This window comes from Panulirus ornatus, chromosome 6, assembly GCF_036320965.1.
Source record: "Panulirus ornatus isolate Po-2019 chromosome 6, ASM3632096v1, whole genome shotgun sequence".
Lineage (NCBI taxonomy): Eukaryota > Metazoa > Arthropoda > Malacostraca > Decapoda > Palinuridae > Panulirus > Panulirus ornatus.
In genome coordinates, this window is record NC_092229.1 from 23839428 (window position 1) to 23859901 (window position 20474).

At 42.1% G+C, this 20474-nt stretch overlaps 1 protein-coding gene across 1 annotated transcript in view; it reads right to left on the reverse strand.

The window, feature by feature from the left end:
- The window catches only part of LOC139749130 (uncharacterized), a 191519-nt gene that overhangs the window by 96755 nt on the left and 74290 nt on the right, over positions 1-20474 (reverse strand). The window contains exon 5 of the mRNA XM_071662751.1: positions 1991-3770. Within this exon, the coding sequence (XP_071518852.1) occupies positions 1991-3770 (1780 nt within the window). The remainder of the gene's footprint in view (positions 1-1990; positions 3771-20474) is intronic.

The following is a 20474-nucleotide window of genomic DNA, read 5'->3' on the forward strand; positions in this document are numbered from 1 at the left end:
GGTTCTCAGTGAATGTAGGTTTGCGGCAGGGGTGTGTGATGTCTCCATGGTTGTTTAATTTGTTTATGGATGGGGTTGTTAGGGAGGTGAATGCAAGAGTTTTGGAAAGAGGGGCAAGTATGAAGTCTGTTGGGGATGAGAGAGCTTGGGAAGTGAGTCAGTTGTTGTTCGCTGATGATACAGCGCTGGTGGCTGATTCATGTGAGAAACTGCACAAGCTGGTGACTGAGTTTGGTAAAGTGTGTGAAAGAAGAAAGTTAAGAGTAAATGTGAATAAGAGCAAGGTTATTAGGTACAGTAGGGTTGAGGGTCAAGTCAATTGGGAGGTGAGTTTGAATGGAGAAAAACTGGAGGAAGTGAAGTGTTTTAGATATCTGGGAGTGGATCTGGCAGCGGATGGAACCATGGAAGCGGAAGTGGATCATAGGGTGGGGGAGGGGGCGAAAATTCTGGGAGCCTTGAAGAATGTGTGGAAGTCGAGAACATTATCTCGGAAAGTAAAAATGGGTATGTTTGAAGGAATAGTGGTTCCAACAATGTTGTATGGTTGCGAGGCGTGGACTATGGATAGAGTTGTGCGCAGGAGGATGGATGTGCTGGAAATGAGATGTTTGAGGACAATGTGTGGTGTGAGGTGGTTTGATCGAGTAAGTAACGTAAGGGTAAGAGAGATGTGTGGAAATAAAAAGAGCGTGGTTGAGAGAGCAGAAGAGGGTGTTTTGAAATGGTTTGGTCACATGGAGAGAATGAGTGAGGAAAGATTGACCAAGAGGATATATGTGTCTGAGGTGGAGGGAACGAGGAGAAGAGGGAGACCAAATTGGAGGTGGAAAGATGGAGTGAAAAAGATTTTGTGTGATCGGGGCCTGAACATGCAGGAGGGTGAAAGGAGGGCAAAGAATAGAGTGAATTGGAGCGATGTGGTATACCGGGGTTGACATGCTGTCAGTGGATTGAATCAAGGCATGTGTATGGGGGTGGGTTGGGCCATTTCTTTCATCTGTTTCCTTGCGCTACCTCGCAAACGCGGGAGACAGCGACAAAGCAAAAAAAAAAAAAAAAAAATCTATAAAATCCTTTCGGATCTCTACTATTATCTCTTTCAACACTCACTTAGTATTCTCTCTTCGCACTTTTGATAAGGACTTTCACTTGTCTTCTGAATAAATTATACTGTGTTGCAATATTTAGGTCATTGTCTGATTTCTTAAGCTTATAGAATTTATTTCTGTGCAGTATAGCTCTTGCAATATCTAGGGAGTACCATTCAGGCTTATTTTTGGTTTTACTGTTTCTGTCATGCATGGGAATGAATGTGACTTGATGGTGCATAAACTGACACTTAAAACTGGTCCATTGTTCCTCTGGGCATGAACCAACAGCCCATTAAAGTCCACTCTTTTAAAGTTAGGGGTAATAGTACTGGCTTTTTGGGAATCAGTTTTGATATTCACATCAAATTGAACCATGCTATGTTCTCCAACATGGGTATTAGTTACTAAGAACTTCTGTCATACAAGAACTAGATCAACGAAATCGGCTCCCCTTGTGATGGTTTGGTAGAGAAAACTGTCTAAGACAAAGCTGATAATTCTAGCAGATTCACTCTCTACACCTGAGATAGTTTGCCAGATGATTTCTGAAAGATCAAAATCCACAAGAATGATTGAGTCTTTATCATGTGTTGCTCACTGTAAGCTCTAATACATGACAGTGTCCATATCTGCTGCTGACTCGGGCAACTATAATAAGGTTCAAGTTTGGAAAATTCTGTGCTAATCTGAATCCAGAAGTGTTCAACAGCAGCAGATGTTGTAGTCTAAATTTTGATGGGGTTTAGGTTTAGGTTGAGAGAGAGAGAGAGAGAGAGAGAGAGAGAGAGAGAGAGAGAGAGAGAGAGAGAGAGAGAGAGAAGAGAGAGAGAGAGAGAATTTATATACCAACATAATACCTACAATGTGCAACAATTATGCATGATTTTATTTCTTACCTTTTTTAGATGCATGGCCATGAAGATCAACATACAAGAAAAGTCCAGAAGTTACTTGAGTTTCTTCGGGTATTGGTGTTGGTGGGCTAAGGGCTGGGGTAAACTCTTCTCCTGGTAAATGAAGAGACCCCTCTAAGACTCCTAAGCAGAGTTCAGATTCTCTGCCAGGACGGCCACACTCTGCCTCACTCTCACTACTGCTGGCAATACCACAGCCCTCTCTTGCTCCTGAAGTGTTGTGCACTCCAACAGGTGTTGGTGGTAAACCTGATTTCAATGTCTTGTGATGTGGAGCAGAAGATATGGTTAGGTCTCTTTTGTAACTGTATGAATCTGTTTTCACACTTGTGCTATGAGAAAAGTTACAATCAACACTACACTCAGCGGCTGCTATTTTCATCTGCTGTTGACTAGACACTGCTGATGAAACTGTGGCTAGTGAGATAACGTTTTTGTTAAGTGACACAGTGCTCGTTACTGGTAGCTGTCTGTTGGCACTTACACTACTAAAAATATTAAGATCTTTATTATCAGCTGTTTCATATGATGTTCTTTGGCCATATTTACAATCACGACAGCCCTTATCACTTTCTTCTTTGTGAAAATCCTTTAAAAATAAATCCCTAGATTTACCACAAGTAATATCAAATCCCATCTCATCTTTTGTCTGTGTAACACAAGAGGAAAGCTCTGTAGCACTAGTTTGTCCACAACTTTTATTGACAGAAATTAAATTGGAGAAATCACTCACAGCAGCCATAGATCCAAACATGGAGGTAACACCAGTTTCAGCTTCACTGATACAAGACACATTTGAGCAATCATCATGCACTTCAACAGGATGTGGATCTCGCTGAAATGAGTTGCTGACCAGGCCACCATCCACCGAAACATTACTGGATACGTCCCACCCTGATGCCGAAGGTTCATCCATTTCCATCAGTGACATGCTTTGCAGTCTACCACTTTCTGAGCCATCAGTTCTACCACACTGAACATCACTGAAACTATGACAAGTATCTTCATCCATCACCACTAGTGGTCCCTTTGAAATACTTGTGACAGGCAAGTCCATACCTTTACTGGAGGTAACTGCTTCAGTTACAGATTTGTGATCTGCAGAAACAGCACTGGTGGATATTGAGGGTGACTCCTCCAATGAGTCGGGGGTTAATTGACCATGATGGTGGTACAGAATCACCTGTCTTGCTGCATATATGGTTGGATGTAAAGAAGGTGAGGGGTCTACATAAACACGATTCAAATTCACTCCCCGCTGATCAGTACGGTAATGGCCACGCACCACTCCATCCGGATTTAAAAATGGAATCAACTTAAACACAAATATATCTCTTAGTTTTACTGCACGAGGATCATTTGAGACAATGAAATTGAGGAAGCCATTTAAAACAAAACTGGAGGAAGTTTCTCCAGGATGAACTCTGCCAGACACAAATACCACCTTCTTGTTTGGAAAACGATGAGGGCGAAGCTGGTCAGTAAGCGGGAAGAGACCGGGTAGTCTATCCTCTCTTTCCTCCACTCTACCCTTGTGAGAACTGACAGTCAACAAGTCCACACGCCAGTGATCTAATGAGTAGACCAGCAACTCTCTATGATAGTATACATTTGGACATCCTGGTGGAAATCGACTGTCCAAGTTCTCTAGCATGGTCTGCAGCTCTGAATAAGTGAAGGGGTAGGTGAATGCATAGTAAGTGACTGCACATGTCTCACCTACAGTATGAACCCAAGATATCACAGTGCTGTTCTCTTCACTCTGAAATAACAAAGCACCTCGTGAATATTCAATGCATGAAATCATTCACATAAAAAACAAAACTAGCTTCATAAATCAAAAATCAATCTTTAAAACATGATTTACAGACTAATTTTAGACTCTGAAGATATTTTAAGATCAGTTGATTTTGGATGTCTATGGAAGTACTACTGTGGTAGAAATGTTCTCTTCCCAATTCATACATTCTCCTCTATGGCCCAATAGAGTATGAAGCAACACTTAGCATTATCCCTGGGGACAGGGGAGAAAGAATACTTCCCACATATTCCCTGCATATCATAGGAGGCGACTAAAGGGGATGAAAGCGGGGGACTGGAAACCCTCCCCTTCTTACATTTCAATTTCTAAAAGTTTTGGAGAGAGGGGAGAGTATGCAGTCTGCTGGGAAGGAAAGGACCTGGGAAGCATCAGTTGCTGTTCGCAGATGATACAGCTCAAGTGGCTGATTCAGGTGAAAAACTCCAGAAGTTGGTGACTGAGTTTGGAAAAGTGTGTGAAAGGAGAAAGTTGTGAGTAAATGTGAATAAGAGCAAGGATATTAGGTTCAGCAGGGTTGAGGGACAAGTTAGTTGGGATGTAAATTTGAAAGGAGAAGAATTAGAGGAAGAGAAGTGCTTTAGATACCTAGGAGTGGACTTAGTAGTGGATGGAACCATGGAAGTGGAAGTGAATCACAGGGTGGGGGAGGGGGTGAAGGCTATGGGAGCGATGAAGAATGTGTGGAAAGAGAGATCGTTATCTCAGAAAGCAAAAATGGGTATGTCTGAAGGAATGGTAGTTCCAACACTATCATAAGGTTGCAAAGCATGGGCTATAGATAGGGTTGTACAGAAGAGGGTGTATGTGTTGGAAATGAAATGTTTAAGGGCAATATGTGGTGTGAGGTGGTTTGATTGAGTAAGTAATGAATGGGTAAGAGAGATGTGTGGCAATAAAAAGAGTGTGGTTGAAAGTGCAGGAAAGGGTGTGTTGAAATGGTCTGGAAATATGGAGAGAATGAATGACAAAAGGTTGACAAAGAGGATATATGTGTCAGAGGTGGAGGGAACAAGGAGCAGCAGGAGACCAAACTGGAGGGGGAAGGATGGAGTTAAAAGATTTTGAGCGAGCAGGATCTGAACATACAGGAGGGTGAGAGGTGTGCAAGAAATAGAGTAAAATGGCACGATGTGGTATGCCAAGATCAACATGCTGTCAATGGACTAAACCAGGGCATGCGAAACATCAGGGGTAAACCATGGAAAGGTCAGTGGAGCCTGGATGTAGGTAGGGAGCTGTGGTTTCAGTGCATTACACATGACAGCTCGAGAATGAGTGTGTATGAGTGTGAATGAATGTGGCCTTTTTTGGTCTGTTTTCCTGGCACTACCTAGATGAAGCAGAGGGTGGCAACGCTATTTCCTGTGAGGCAGGGTAGTACCAGGAATGGATGAAGGCAAGCAAGTATGAATATGTACATGTGTAAAATAGTTTCTGCTTTTCCTATCCTTCTTACTTTCTTTATATCCATACTCTTGTTAAAACTCATGCAAGTAATTCTCATTCCTCTCACACACTATCATTTCTTCTAAACAGAAGTCAGCTATTGAGCAACAGAAATGATAAACCCTTGCTCTTTTTAAAATTTAGAAGCCAAAGCCCAATGATAAAATGCATTATTTCACCATCTGTCCCTGTGGACATGATCACCTTTTATGAAGCATCACAGGTCACCATATTGTCACAAGGAACAAAGCTTACATTATTAACTCAAATTTACTGAAACATTTAAATTTACCGAACACAGCCAAATAACTTATTTACTGCTCTGTGCTCACTTCAATAATGACCTCTGGGTGTAGTGAAATTTCGCACTTCTTTTCACTATCTACAACTGTCTTTGGAACTTTCTTTTCAAAACCTAAGAATCCTTTTAGTGTTGCTTACTTTTTGTATTGGCGAAATGAATGATTGGGTTGTATCCTGCATGTAAGGTATGCTATATGTGAAAAGTCAACATGGTTCAGGTTTATTTACAAGTGGTGGACATTCTATTTTTTATTTTTCCTCTTTTGTATGTCTCAAGATCCTTATCCATGTGAAACTCTTCCTTCGCAGGCATGCTTATAGAGTATTTACTTGCCCTTTATTTTAGAGCTACTTTTACTGGGTTTAGTCATTGCAGGATGGATTTCTTGAGAGCACCAATAACATAGTTGAAGCATGGCATTCTCTTTCCCTTATAGTGTACTTGCTTCAGTAGTAGCTGTATATATCTTTGTTCTAGAAAAGTTTCATGTGTTCCTTGCGTACCAGAATTCCCTAAGCCTGTCTTTCAAAGTGGAATTCTACAAATTTCCAATACAATTTTCAAGACCTACATATCTCTCCTATGTGGTTTGTCTTGAAAGATTGGGAGCATACAACACAGAGGAAGAAGGCTTATAGAAGTAGTTTAAGACAAGAGGAAGGTGCACTAGAACCTAGTTCTCTTGATGGAGAGATCCTTAGAGAAACAGAAGGTATATGCATAACATCTAAACTAAGGAGCTAACTGATGAGGGTGGTGTCTACCTACCTTTGAGCACCTATAATGATATTCTGGTGAATAATATATTTTACTGAATCATAATGTTGCTTTCTACCATCGCATTTTTTGCACAGCTGTTATTTTGAGGTTCTTCAGCAACTGACTTCAACCGTGACTCTAGTCTTCTTTGAAACATTATTGTAGTTACTCAGGTCATGCTTCTTATTTCTCCTGGTATATATATATTCATGTTCATTCATTTATCATACTTTGTCGCAGCCTACCACATCAGCAAGGTAGCACAAAGAAACAGACCAAAGAATGGCCCAAACCACCACATACACATGTATATACATACATGCCCACACACGCACATATACATACTGATATATTTCAACATATACATGCATATACATACACAAACATATACATATATACTTATATATTTATAATACTTTCTTGCTGTCTCCCATGTTAGTGAGGTAGCGCAAAGAAACATACCAAAGAATGGCCCAACCCACCCACACACACAAGTATATACATACACGCCCATATACATATCTATACATTTCAACGTATACATACATATACATACAGAGACATACATTTATACACATGTACATATTCATACTTGCTGCCCTCATCCATTCCTGTCGCCACCCTACCACACATGAAATGTCACTCCCTTCCCCATGCACGAGGTAGCACTAGGAAAAGACAACAAAGACTACATTCGTTCATACTCAGCCTCTAGCTGCCATGTGTAATGCACCAAAACCACAGCTCCCTTTCCACATTCAGGCCCTACAGAATCTTTCATATTTTACCCCATACGTTTCACATGCCCTGCTTCAATCCAGTGACAGCACTTCGAACCCGATATACATCGTTCCAATTCACTCTATTCCTTGCATGCCTTTCACCCACCTGTATGTTCAGGCCCCAATTGCTCTAAATCTTCTTCACTGCATCTTTCCACCTCCAATTTTGTCTCCCACTTCTCCTCGTTCCCTCCATCTCTGACACATATATCAACTGTCAATCTTTCCTCACCCATTCTCTCCATGTGACCAAACCATTTCAAAACACCCTCTTCTGCTCTCTCACCCATACTCTTTTTATCACCACACATCTCTCTTACCCTTTCATTACTTACTCAATCAGACCACTTCACACCATATCTTGTCCTCAAACATTTCATTTCCAACACATCCACCCTCCTCTGAACAACCCTATCCATAGCCCAGGCCTTACAACCATATAACATAGATGGAACCACATTCAAACACACCCATTTTTGCTCTCCAAGATAACGTTCTTGCCTTCCATACATTCTTCAACGCTCCCAGAACCTTTGCCCCCTCCCCCACCATTACTAATCTCTGCTTCCATGGTTCCATCCACTGCTAAATCCACTCCCAGATATCTAAAACACTTCACTTCCACTTTTTCTCCATTAAAACTTACCTCCCAATTGACTTGTCCCTCAACCCTACTGAACCTAATTACCTTGCTCTTATTCACATTCACCCTCAGCTTTTGTCTTTCACACACTTTACCAAACTCAGTCACCAGCTTCTGCAGTTTCTCACAAGTACTGTATCATCAGTGAACAACAACTGACTCACTTCCCAAACCCTCTCATCCACAACAGACGGCATACTTGCCCCTCTACAAAGTTCATGCATTCACCTCCCTAACAACCCTATCCATACATAAATTAAACAACCATGGAGACATCACCCATCTTTGCCGTGAACTAACATTCGCTGAGAACCAATCACTTTCTTCTCTTCCTGCTTGTACATATGCCTTACATCCTTGATAAAAACTTTTCACTGCTTCTACCAAATTACCTCCCACACCTTATACTTTTAATACCTTCCAGAAAGCATCTCTATCAACTCTATCATATGCTTTCTCCAGATCCATAAATGCTACATACAAATCCATTTGCTTTTCTAAGTATTTCTCACATACATTCTTCAAAGCAAACACCTGATCCACACATCCTCTACCACTTCTGAAACCACACTGCTCTTACCCAATCTGATGCTCCATACATACCTTTACCCCTCTCAATCAATACCCTCCCATATAATTTCCCAGGAATACTCAACAAACTTATAACTCTGTAATCTGAACACTCAACATCATGCATTTGCCTTTGTACAATGGCACCATGCATGCATTCCAACAATCCTCAGGCACTTCACCATGAACCATACATACACTAAATATCCTTACCAACCATTCAACAACACAGTCACCCCCTTTTTTAATAAATTCCACTGCAATACCATCCACATATTTATATATATATTTATTTTGCTTTGTCGCTGCCTCCCGCATTAGCGAGGTAGCACAAGGAAACAGACAAAAGATTGGCCCATCCCACCCACATACACATGTATATACATACACGTCCACACACGCAAAAATACATACCTATACATCTCAATGTATACATATATATACACACACAGACATATACATATATACACATGTACATAATTCATACTGTCTGCCTTTATTCATTCCCATCGCCACCCTGCCACACATGGAATAACAACCCCCTCCCCCCTCATGTGTGCGAGGTAGCGCTAGGAAAAGACAACAAAGGCCCCATTCGTTCACACTCAGACTCTAGCTGTCATGTAATAATGCACTGAAACCACAGCTCCCTTTCCACATCCAGGCCCCACAGAACTTTCCATGGTTTACCCCAGACGCTTCACATGCCCTGGTTCAATCCATTGACAGCATGTCGACCCCAGTATACCACATCGTTCCAATTCACTCTATTCCTTGCCCTCATTTCACCCTCCTGCATGTTCAGGCCCCAATCACTCAAAATCTTTTTCACTCCATCTTTCCACCTCCAATTTGGTCTCCCATTTCTCCTCGTTCCCTCCACCTCTGACACATATATCCTCTTGGTCAATCTTTCCTCACGCATTCTCTCCATGAGATCAAACCATTTCAAAACACCCTTTTCTGCTCTCTCAACCACACTCTTTTTATCACCACACATCTCTCTTACCCTATTGTTACTTACTCGATCAAACCACCTCACACCACATATTGTCCTCAAACATCTCATTTCCAGCACATCAACCCTCCTGCGCACAACTCTATCCATAGCCCACACCTCGCAACCATACAACATTCTTGGAACCACTATTCCTTCAAACATACCCATTTTTGCTATCAGAGATAATGTTCTCGACTTCCACACATTCTTCAAGGCTCCTAGAATTTTCTCCCCCTCCCCCACCCTATGATTCACTTCCGCTTTCATGGTTCCATCCACTGCCAGATCCACTCCCAGATATCTAAAACACTTCACTTCCTCCAGTTTTTCTCCATTCAAACTTACCTCCCAATTGACTTGACCCTCAACCCTACTGTACCTAATAACCTTACTCTTATTCACATTTACTCTTAACTTTCTTCTTTCACACACTTTACCAAACTCAGTCACCAGCTTCTGCAGTTTCTCACATGAATCAGCCACCAGCGCTGTATCATCAGCAAACAACAACTGACTCACTTCTCAAGCTCTCTCATTCACAACAGACTGCATACTTGCCCCTTTTTCCAAAACTCTTGCATTCACCTCCCTAACAACCCCATCCATAAACAAATAAAACAACCATGGAGACATCACACACCCCTGCCGCAAACCTACATTCACTGAGAACCAATCACTTTCCTCTCTTCCCACACGTACACATGCCTTACTTCCTCGATAAAAAGTTTTCACTGCTTCTAACAACTTGCCTCCCACACCATATATCCTTAATTCCTTCCACAGAGCATCTCTATCAACTCTATCATATGCCTTCTCCAGATCCATAAATGCTACATACAACTCCATTTGCTTTTCTAAGTATTTCTCACATACATTCTTCAAAGCAAACACCTGATTCACACATCCTCTACCACTTCTGAAACCTCACTGCTCTTCCCCAATCTGATGCTCTGTACATGCCTTCACCCTCTCAGTCAATACCCTCCCATATAATTTCCCAGGAATACTCAAAAAACTTATACCTCTGTAATTTAAGCACTCACTCTTATCCCCTTTGCCTTTGTACAATGGCACTATACAAGCATTCCGCCAATCCTCAGGCACCTCACCATGAATCATACATACATTAAATACCCTTACCAACCAGTCAACAATACAGTCACCCCCTTTTTTCATAAATTCCACTGCAATACCATCCAAACCCATAGCCTATATATATATTTATATATATATATATATATATATATATTTCAAACTTCTTTCAAACTTCGCCATTTCCCGCATTAGCGAGGTAGCGTTAAGAACAGAGGACTGGGCCTTTGAGGGAATACCCTCACCTGGCCCAATTCTCTGTTCCTTCTTTTGGGAAAAAAAAAAAAAAAAAAAAAAAAAAAAAAAAAACGAGAGGGGAGGATTTCCAGCCCCCCGCTCCCTCCCCTTTTAGTCGCCTTTTACGACACGCAGGGAATACGTGGGAAGTATTCTTTGTCCCCTATCCCCAGGGAAAATATATATATATATATATATATATATATATATATATATATATATATATATATATATATATATATATATATTTTTTTTTTTTGCCGGTCTCCCGCATTTGCGAGGTAGCGCAAGGAAACAGACGAAAAAAATGGCCCAACCCACCCCCATACACATGTATATACATACGTCCACACATGCAAATATACATACCTACACAGCTTTCGATAGTTTACCCCAGACACTTCACATGCCCTGATTCAATCCACTGACAGCACGTCAACCCCGGTATACCACATCGATCCAATTCACTCTATTCCTTGCCCTCCTTTCACGTTCCTGCATGTTCAGGCCCCGATCACACAAAATCTTTTTCACTCCATCTTTCCACCTCCAATTTGGTCTCCCACTTCTCGTTCCCTCCACCTCCGACACATATATCCTCTTGGTCAATCTTTCCTCACTCATTCTCTCCATGTGCCCAAACCATTTCAAAACACCCTCTTCTGCTCTCTCAACCACGCTCTTTTTATTTCCACACATCTCTCTTACCCTTACATTACTTACTCGATCAAACCACCTCACACCACACATTGTCCTCAAACATCTCATTTCCAGCACATCCATCCTCCTGCGCACAACTCTATCCATAGCCCACGCCTCGCAACCATACAACATTGTTGGAACCACTATTCCTTCAAACATACCCATTTTTGCTTTCCGAGATAATGTTCTCGACTTCCACACATTCTTCAAGGCTCCCAAGATTTTCGCCCCCTACCCCACCCTATGATCCACTTCTGCTTCCATGGTTCCATCTGCTGCCAGATCCACTCCCAGATATCTAAAACACTTTACTTCCTCCAGTTTTTCTCCATTCAAACTAACCTCCCAATTGACTTGACCCTCAACCCTACTGTACCTAATAACCTTGCTCTTATTCACATTTACTCTTAACTTTATTCTTTCACACACTTTACCAAACTCAGTCACCAGCTTCTGCAGTTTCTCACATGAATCAGCCATCAGCACTGTATCATCAGCGAACAACAACTGACTCACTACCCAAGCTCTCTCATCCCCAACAGACTTCATACTTGCCCCTTTTTCCAAAACTCTTGCATTCACCTCCCTAAGTAAGTAATATAAGGGTAAGAGAGATGTGTGGAAATAAAAAGAGCATGGTTGAGAGAGTAGAAGAGGGTGTTTTGAAATGGTTTGGGCACATGGAGAGAATGAGTGAGGAAAGATTGACCAAGAGGATATATGTGTCGGAGGTGGAGGGAACGAGAAGTGGGAGACCAAATTGGTGGAAAGATGGAGTGAAAAAGATTTTGTGTGATCGGGGCCTGAATATGCAGGAGGGTGAAAGGAGGGCAAGGAATAGAGTGAATTGGATCGATGTGGTATACCGGGGTTGACGTGCTGTCAGTGGATTGAATCAGGGCATGTGAAGCGTCTGGGGTAAACCATGGAAAGCTGTGTAGGTATGTATATTTGCGTGTGTGGACGTATGTATATACATGTGTATGGGGGTGGGTTGGGCCATTTCTTTCGTCTGTTTCCTTGCGCTACCTCGCAAACGCGGGAGACAGCGACAAAGCAAAAAATATATATATATATATATATATATATATATATATATATATATATATATTGCTATAAGTTCACAGGGAAAATGAAACACGATAAATTCCCAAGTGCACTTTCGTGTAATAATCACACCATCAGTGGAGACTTAAGAGAGAAATATAACAGTCAGTTGACATACATCGAAGAGACGAAGCAAGGACACCATTTGGTAAACATGTGATTATCCAAGACAGACAACGAGCATTCATAAATTTATCATTTTACAAATTCTATCAACAGTAGCCTTATGCAACATGAATATAGTATAAGAACAGGACAAGAATCAAATGCCTTGTTTAATCACGTTAAAAATATGATCACTGTATTGACTTGAGTAATGCCATCTCAGTTATTAACTCTATTACCACGAGAAATATCACTGAATCTTCTGTTATAAAATACACAAAGAATTATAATCTTAATATAAGTGATGGTCTATACAAATTAGATAACATTATTGTAGATAAAATTTGTTAATGATAAGTTTATGAAGGCTCATTGTCTGTCTTGGACAATCGCATGTTTACCAAATGGCGTCCTAGCTTCATCTCTTCGATGTATCTCAACTGACTGTTATATTTCTCTCTTGTGTCTCCCCTGATGATGTGATCAATACATGAAAGTGCACTTGGGAACTTATCGTGATTCATTTTCCCCGTGGACTCATAGGAATATCTTGATCACGCACAAAATTGTGATCCTTTCCAATATGTAGGTATATATATCTATCTGTGGAAGGTATTAAGAATATATGGTGTGGGAGGCAAGTTGTTAGAAGCAGTGAAAAGTTTTTATCAAGGATGTAAGGCATTTGTACGTGTAGGAAGAGAGGAAAGTGATTGGTTCTCAGTGAATGTAGGTTTGCGGCAGGGGTGTGTGATGTCTCCATGGTTGTTTAATTTGTTTATGAATGGGGTTGTTAGGGAGGTAAATGCAAGAGTTTTGGAAAGAGGGGCAAGTATGAAGTCTGTTGGGGATGAGAGAGCTTGGGAAGTGAGTCAGTTGTTGTTCGCTGATGATACAGCGCTGGTGGCTGATTCATGTGAGAAACTGCAGAAGCTGGTGACTGAGTTTGGTAGAGTGTGTGGAAGAAGAAAGTTAAGAGTAAATGTGAATAAGAGCAAGGTTATTAGGTACAGTAGGGTTGAGGGTCAAGTCAATTGGGAGGTAAGTTTGAATGGAGAAAAACTGGAGGAAGTAAAGTGTTTTAGATATCTGGGAGTGGATCTGGCAGCGGATGGAACCATGGAAGCGGAAGTGAATCATAGAGTGGGGGAGGGGGAAAAAATCCTGGGAGCCTTGAAGAATGTGTGGAAGTCGAGAGCATTATCTCGGAAAGCAAAAATGGGTATGTTTGAAGGAATAGTGGTTCCAACAATGTTGTATGGTTGCGAGGCGTGGGCTATGGATAGAGTTGTGCGCAGGAGGATGGATGTGCTGGAAATGAGATGTTTGAGGACAATGTGTGGTGTGAGGTGGTTTGATCGAGTAAGTAATGTAAGGGTGGGAGGTTGGCAGATTAGAAAGGGTAGTGAGTGGTGGGATGAAGAAGTAAGATTATTAGTGAAAGAGAAGAGAGAGGCATTTGGACGATTTTTGCAGGGAAATAATGCAAATGAGTGGGAGATGTATAAAAGAAAGAGGCAGGAGGTCAAGAGAAAGGTGCAAGAGGTGAAAAAGAGGGCAAATGAGAGTTGGGGTGAGAGAGTGTATCATTAAATTTCAGGGAGAATAAAAAGATGTTTTGGAAGGAGGTAAATAAAGTGCGTAAGACAAGGGAACAAATGGGAACTTCAGTGAGGGGGCTAATGGGGAGGTGATAACAAGTAGTGGTGATGTGAGGAGATGAAGTGAGTATTTTGAAGGTTTGTTGAATGTGCTTGATGATAGAGTGGCAGATATAGGGTGTTTTGGTCGAGGTGGTGTGCAAAGTGAGAGGGTTAGGGAGAATGATTTGGTAAACAGAGAAGAGGTAGTAAAAGCTTTGCGGAAGATGAAAGCCGGCAAGGCAGCAGGTTTGGATGGTATTGCAGTGGAATTTACTAAAAAAGGGGGGTGACTGTATTGGTGACTGATTGGTAAGGTTATTTAATGTATGTATGATTCATGGTGAGGTGCCTGAGGATTGGCAGAATGCTTGCATAGTGCCATTGTACAAAGGCAAAGGGGATAAGAGTGAGTGCTCAAATTACAGAGGTATAAGTTTGTTGAGTATTCCTGGGAAATTATATGGGAGGGTTTTGATTGAGAGGGTGAAGGCATATATAGAGCATCAGATTGGGGAAGAGTAGTGTGGTTTCAGAAGTGGTAGAGGATGTGTGGATCAGGTGTTTGCTCTGAAGAATGTATGTGAGAAATACTTAGAAAAGAAAATGGATTTGTATGTAGCATTTATGGATCTGGAGAAGGCATATGATAGAGTTGATAGAGATGCTCTGTGGAAGGAATTAAGGATATATGGTGTGGGAGGCAAGTTGTTAGAAGCAGTGAAAAGTTTTTATCGAGGATGTAAGGCATGTGTACGTGTGGGAAGAGAGGAAAGTGATTGGTTTTCAGTGAATGTAGGTTTGCGGCAGGGGTGTGTGATGTCTCCTTGGTTGTTTAATTTGTTTATGGATGGGGTTGTTAGGGAGGTGAATGCAAGAGTTTTGGAAAGAGGGGCAAGTATGCAGTCTGTTGTGGATGAGAGAGCTTGGGAAGTGAGTCAGTTGTTGTTCACTGATGATACAGCACTGGTGGCTGATTCATGTGAGAAACTGCAGAAGCTGGTGACTGAGTTAGGTAAAGTGTGTGAAAGAAGAAAGTTGAGAGTAAATGTGAATAAGAGTAAGGTTATTAGGTACAGTAGGGTTGAGGGTCAAGTCAATTGGGAGGTAAGTTTGAATGGAGAAAAACTGGAGGAAGTGAAGTGATTTAGATATCTGGGAGTGGACTTGGCAGCGGATAGAACCATGGAAGCGGAAGTGAATCATAGGGTGGGGGAGGGGGAGAAAATTCTGGGAACCTTGAAGAATGTGTGGAAGTCGAGAACATTATCTCTGAAAGCAAAAATGGGTATGTTTGAAGGAATAGTGGTTCCAACAATGTTATATGGTTGCGAGGTGTGGGCTATGGATAGAGTTGTGCGCAGGAGGGTGGATGTGCTGGAAATGAGATGTTTGAGGACAATATGTGGTGTGAGGTGGTTTGATCGAGTAAGTAATAATAGGGTAAGAGAGATGTGTGGTAATAAAAAGTGTGGTTGAGAGAGAGCAGAAGAGGGTGTTTTGAAATGGATTGGTCACATGGAGAGAATGAGTGAGGAAAGATTGACCAAGAGGATATATGTGTCAGAGGTGGAGGGAACGAGGAGAAGTGGGAGACCAAATTGGAGGTGGAAAGATGGAGTGAAAAAGATTTTGAGTGATCGGGGCCTGAACATGCAGGAGGGTGAAAGGCGTGCAAGGAACAGAGTAAATTGGAACAATGTGGTATACCAGGGTCGACGTGCTGTCAATGGATTGAACCAGGGCATGTGAAGCGTCTGAGGTAAACCATGGAAAGTTCTGTGGGGCCTGGATGTGGAAAGGGAGCTGTGGTTTCAGTGCATTATTACATGACAGCTAGAGACTGAGTGTGAACGAATGGGGCCTTTGTTGTCTTTTCCTAGAGCTACCCCACACACATGAGGGGGGAGGGAGTTGTTATTCCATGTGTGGCAGGGTGGTGATGGGAATGAATAAAAGAAGACAGTATGAATTATGTACATGGGTATATATGTATATGTCTGTGTGGGTATAGATATGTATACATTGAGATGTATAGGTATGTATATTTGCGGGTGTGGACGTGTATGTATATACATGTGTATGTGGGTGGGTTGGGCCATTCTTTCATCTATTTCCTTGCGCTACCTTGCTAACGTGGGAGACAGCGACAAAGCAAAATAAATAATAAAATAAATATCTGGCAGCAGATGGAACCATGGAAGCGGAAGTGAATCATAGGGTGGGGGACAGGGCGAAAATTCTGGGAGCATTGGAGAACCTTATCTCGGAAAACAAAAATGGGTATGTTTGAAGGAATAGTGGTTCCAACAATGTTGTATTGTTGTGAGGTGTGGGCTATGGATAGAGTTGTGCACAGGAGGGTGGATGTGCTGGAAATGAGATGTTTGAGGACAATATGTGGTGTGAGGTGGTTTGATTGAGTGAGTAATAATAGGGTTAGAGAGATGTGTGGTAATAAAAAGAGTGTGGTTGAGAGAGCAGAAGAGGGTGTTTTGAAATGGTGTGATCACATGGAGAGAATGAGTGAGGAGAGATTGACAAAGAGGATATATGTATCAGAGGTGGAGGGAACGAGGAGAAGTGGGAGACCAAATTGGAGGTGGAAAGATGGAGTGAAAAAGATTTTGAGTGATCCGGGCCTGAACATGCAGGAGGGTGAAAGGTGTGCAAGGAATAGAGTGAATTGGAACAATGTGGTATAACGGAGTCGACGTGCTATCAATGGATTGAACCAGGGCATGTGAAGCGTCTGGGGTAAACCATGGAAAGTTCTGTGGGGCCTGGATGTGGAAAGGGAGCTGTGGTTTCGGTGCATTATTACATGAGAGAAAGAGACTAAATGTGAACGAAAGTGGCCTTTATTGTCTTTTCCTGGCGCTACCTCGCACACATTTGGGGGGAAGGGGTGGTTATTTTCATGTGTGGCGGGGTGGCGATGGGAATGAATAAAGGCAGAAAGTATGAATTATGTACATATGTACAAATGTATATGTCTGTATGTGTATATATATGTATATGTTGAGATGTATAGGTATGTATATATTGCGTGTGTGGATGTGTATGTATATACATGTGTATGTGGGTGGGTTGGGCCATTATCTCGTCTGTTTCCTTGCACTACCTCGCTAACGCGGGAGACAGCAACAAAGCAAAATAAAAATATATATATATATTATTAGGTACAGTAGGGTTGAGGGTCAAGTCAATTGGGAGGTGAGTTTGAATGGAGAAAACCTGGAGGAAGTGAAGTGTTTTAGATATCTGGGAGTGGATCTGGCAGCGGATGGAACCATGGAAGCGGAAGTGGATCATAGGGTGGGGGAGGGGGCGAAAATTCTGGGGGCCTTGAAGAATGTGTGGAAGTCGAGAACATTATCTCGGAAAGCAAAAATGGGTATGTTTGAAGGAATAGTGGTTCCAACAATGTTGTATGGTTGCGAGGCGTGGGCTATGGATAGAGTTGTGCGCAGGAGGATGGATGTGCTGGAAATGAGATGTTTGAGGACAATGTGTGGTGTGAGGTGGTTTGATCGAGTGAGTAACGTAAGGGTAAGAGAGATGTGTGGAAATAAAAAGAGCGTGGTTGAGAGAGCAGAAGAGGGTGTTTTGAAGTGGTTTGGGCACATGGAGAGGATGAGTGAGGAAAGATTGACCAAGAGGATATATGTGTCGGAGGTGGAGGGAACAAGGAGAAGAGGGAGACCAAATTGGAGGTGGAAAGATGGAGTGAAAAAGATTTTGTGTGATCGGGGCCTGAACATGCAGGAGGGTGAAAGGAGGGCAAGGAATAGAGTGAATTGGAGCGATGTGGTATACCGGGGTTGAAGTGCTGTCAGTGGATTGAATCAGGGCATGTGAAGCGTCTGGGGTAAACCATGGAAAGCTGTGTAGGTATGTATATTTGCGTGTGTGGACGTATGTATATACATGTGTATGGGGGGGGTTGGGCCATTTCTTTCGTCTGTTTCCTTGCGCTACCTCGCAAACGCGGGAGACAGCGACTAAAAGGGGAGGGAGCGGGTGGCTGGAAATCCTCCCCTTTCTTGTTTTTTTTTTTAATTTTCCAAAAGAAGGAACAGAGAAGGGGGTCAGGTGAGGATATTCCCTCTAAGGCCCAGTTCTCTGTTCTTAACGCTACCTCGCTAACGCGGGAAATGGCAAATAGTATGAAAAAAAAAAAAAAAAAATATATATATATTTATCCCTGGGGATAGGGGAGAAAGAATACTTCCCATGTATTCCCTGCGTGTCGTAGAAGGCGACTAAAAATTTGGTCTCCCACTTCTCCTCGTTCCCTCCACCTCCGACACATATATCCTCTTGGTCAATCTTTCCTCACTCATTCTCTCCATGTGCCCAAACCATTTCAAAACACCCTCTTCTGCTCTCTCAACCACGTTCTTTTTATTTCACACATCTCTCTTCCCCTTACTTTCCTTACTCGATGAAACCACCTCACACCACATATTGTCCTCAAACATCTCATTTCCAGCACATCCATCCTCCTGCGCACAACTCTATCCATAGCCCACGCCTCGCAACCATACAACATTGTTGGAACCACTATTCCTTCAAACATACCCATTTTTGCTTTCCGAGTTAATGTTCTCGACTTCCACACATTCTTCAAGGCTCCCAGGATTTTCGCCCCCTCCCCCACCCTATGACCCACTTCCGCTTCCATGGTTCCATCCACTGCCAGATCCACTCCCAGATATCTAAAACACTTTACTTCCTCCAGTTTTTCTCCATTCAAACCTACCTCCCAATTGACTTGTCCCTCAACTCTACTGTGCCTAATAATTACCTTGCTCTTATTCCCATTTACTCTCAGTTTTCTTCTTTCACATACTTTACCAAACTCAGTCACCAGCTTCTGCAGTTTCTCACCCAAATCAGCCACCAACGCTGTATCATCAGCGAACAACAACTGACTCACTTCCTAAGCTCTCTCATCCACAACAGACAGCATACTTGCCCCTCTTTCCAAAACTCTTGCATTTACCTCCCTAACAACCCCATCCATAAACAAATTAAACAACTATGGAGACATCATGCACCCCTGCCGCAAACCTACATTCACTGAGAACCAATCACTTTCCCATCTTCCTACACGTACACATGCCTTACATCCTCAACAAAAACTTTTCACTGCTTCTAACAACTTGCCTCCCACACTATATATTCTTACTACCTTCCACAGAGTATCTCTATCAACTCTATCATATGCCTTCTCTAGATCCATAAATGCTACATACAAATCCACTTGCTTTTCTAAGTATTTCTCACATACATTCTTCAAAGCAAACACCTGATCCACACATCCTCTACCACTTCTGAAACCACACTGCTCTTCCCCAATCTGATGCTCTGTACATGCCTTCACCTTCTCAATCAATACCCTCCCATACAATTTCCCAGGAATACTCAACAAAATTATGCCTCTGTAATTTGAGCACTCACTTTTACCCCCTTTGCCTTTGTATAATGGCACTATGCAAGCATTCCGCCAATCCTCAGGCACCTCACCATGAGTCATACATATATTAAATAACCTTACCAACCAGTCAACAATACAGTCACCTGCTTTTTTAATAAATTCCACTGCAATACCATCCAAACCTGCTGCCTTGCCAGCTTTCATCTTCCACAAAGCTTTTACTACCTCTTCTCTGTTTATCAAATCATTCTCCCTAACTCTCTCACTTTGCACACCACCTCGACCAAAACACCCTATATCTGCTACTCTATCATCAAACACATTCAACAAACCTTCAAAATACTCACTCCATCTCCTTCTCACATCACCACTACTTGTTATCACCTTCCCATTAGCCCCCTTCACTGATGTTCCCATTTGTTCCCTTGTCTTACACACTTTAGTTACCTCCTTCCAAAACATCTTTTTATTTTCCCTAAAATTGAATGACTCTCTCACCCCAACTCTCATTTGCCTTCTTTTTCACCTCTTGCACCCTTCTCTTGACCTCCTGCCTCTTTCTTATATACATCTCCCAGTCATTTGCATTATTTCCCTCAAAAAATCATCCGAATGCCTCTCTCTTCTCTTTCACTAATAATCTAACTTCTTCATCCCACCACTCACTACCCTTTCTAATCTGCTCACCTCCCACACTTCTCATGCCACAAGTACCTTTTGCACAAGCCATCACTGCTTCCCTAAATGCATCCCATTCCTCCCCCACTCCCCTTACATCCTTTGTTCTCACCTTTTTCCATTCTTTACTCAGTCT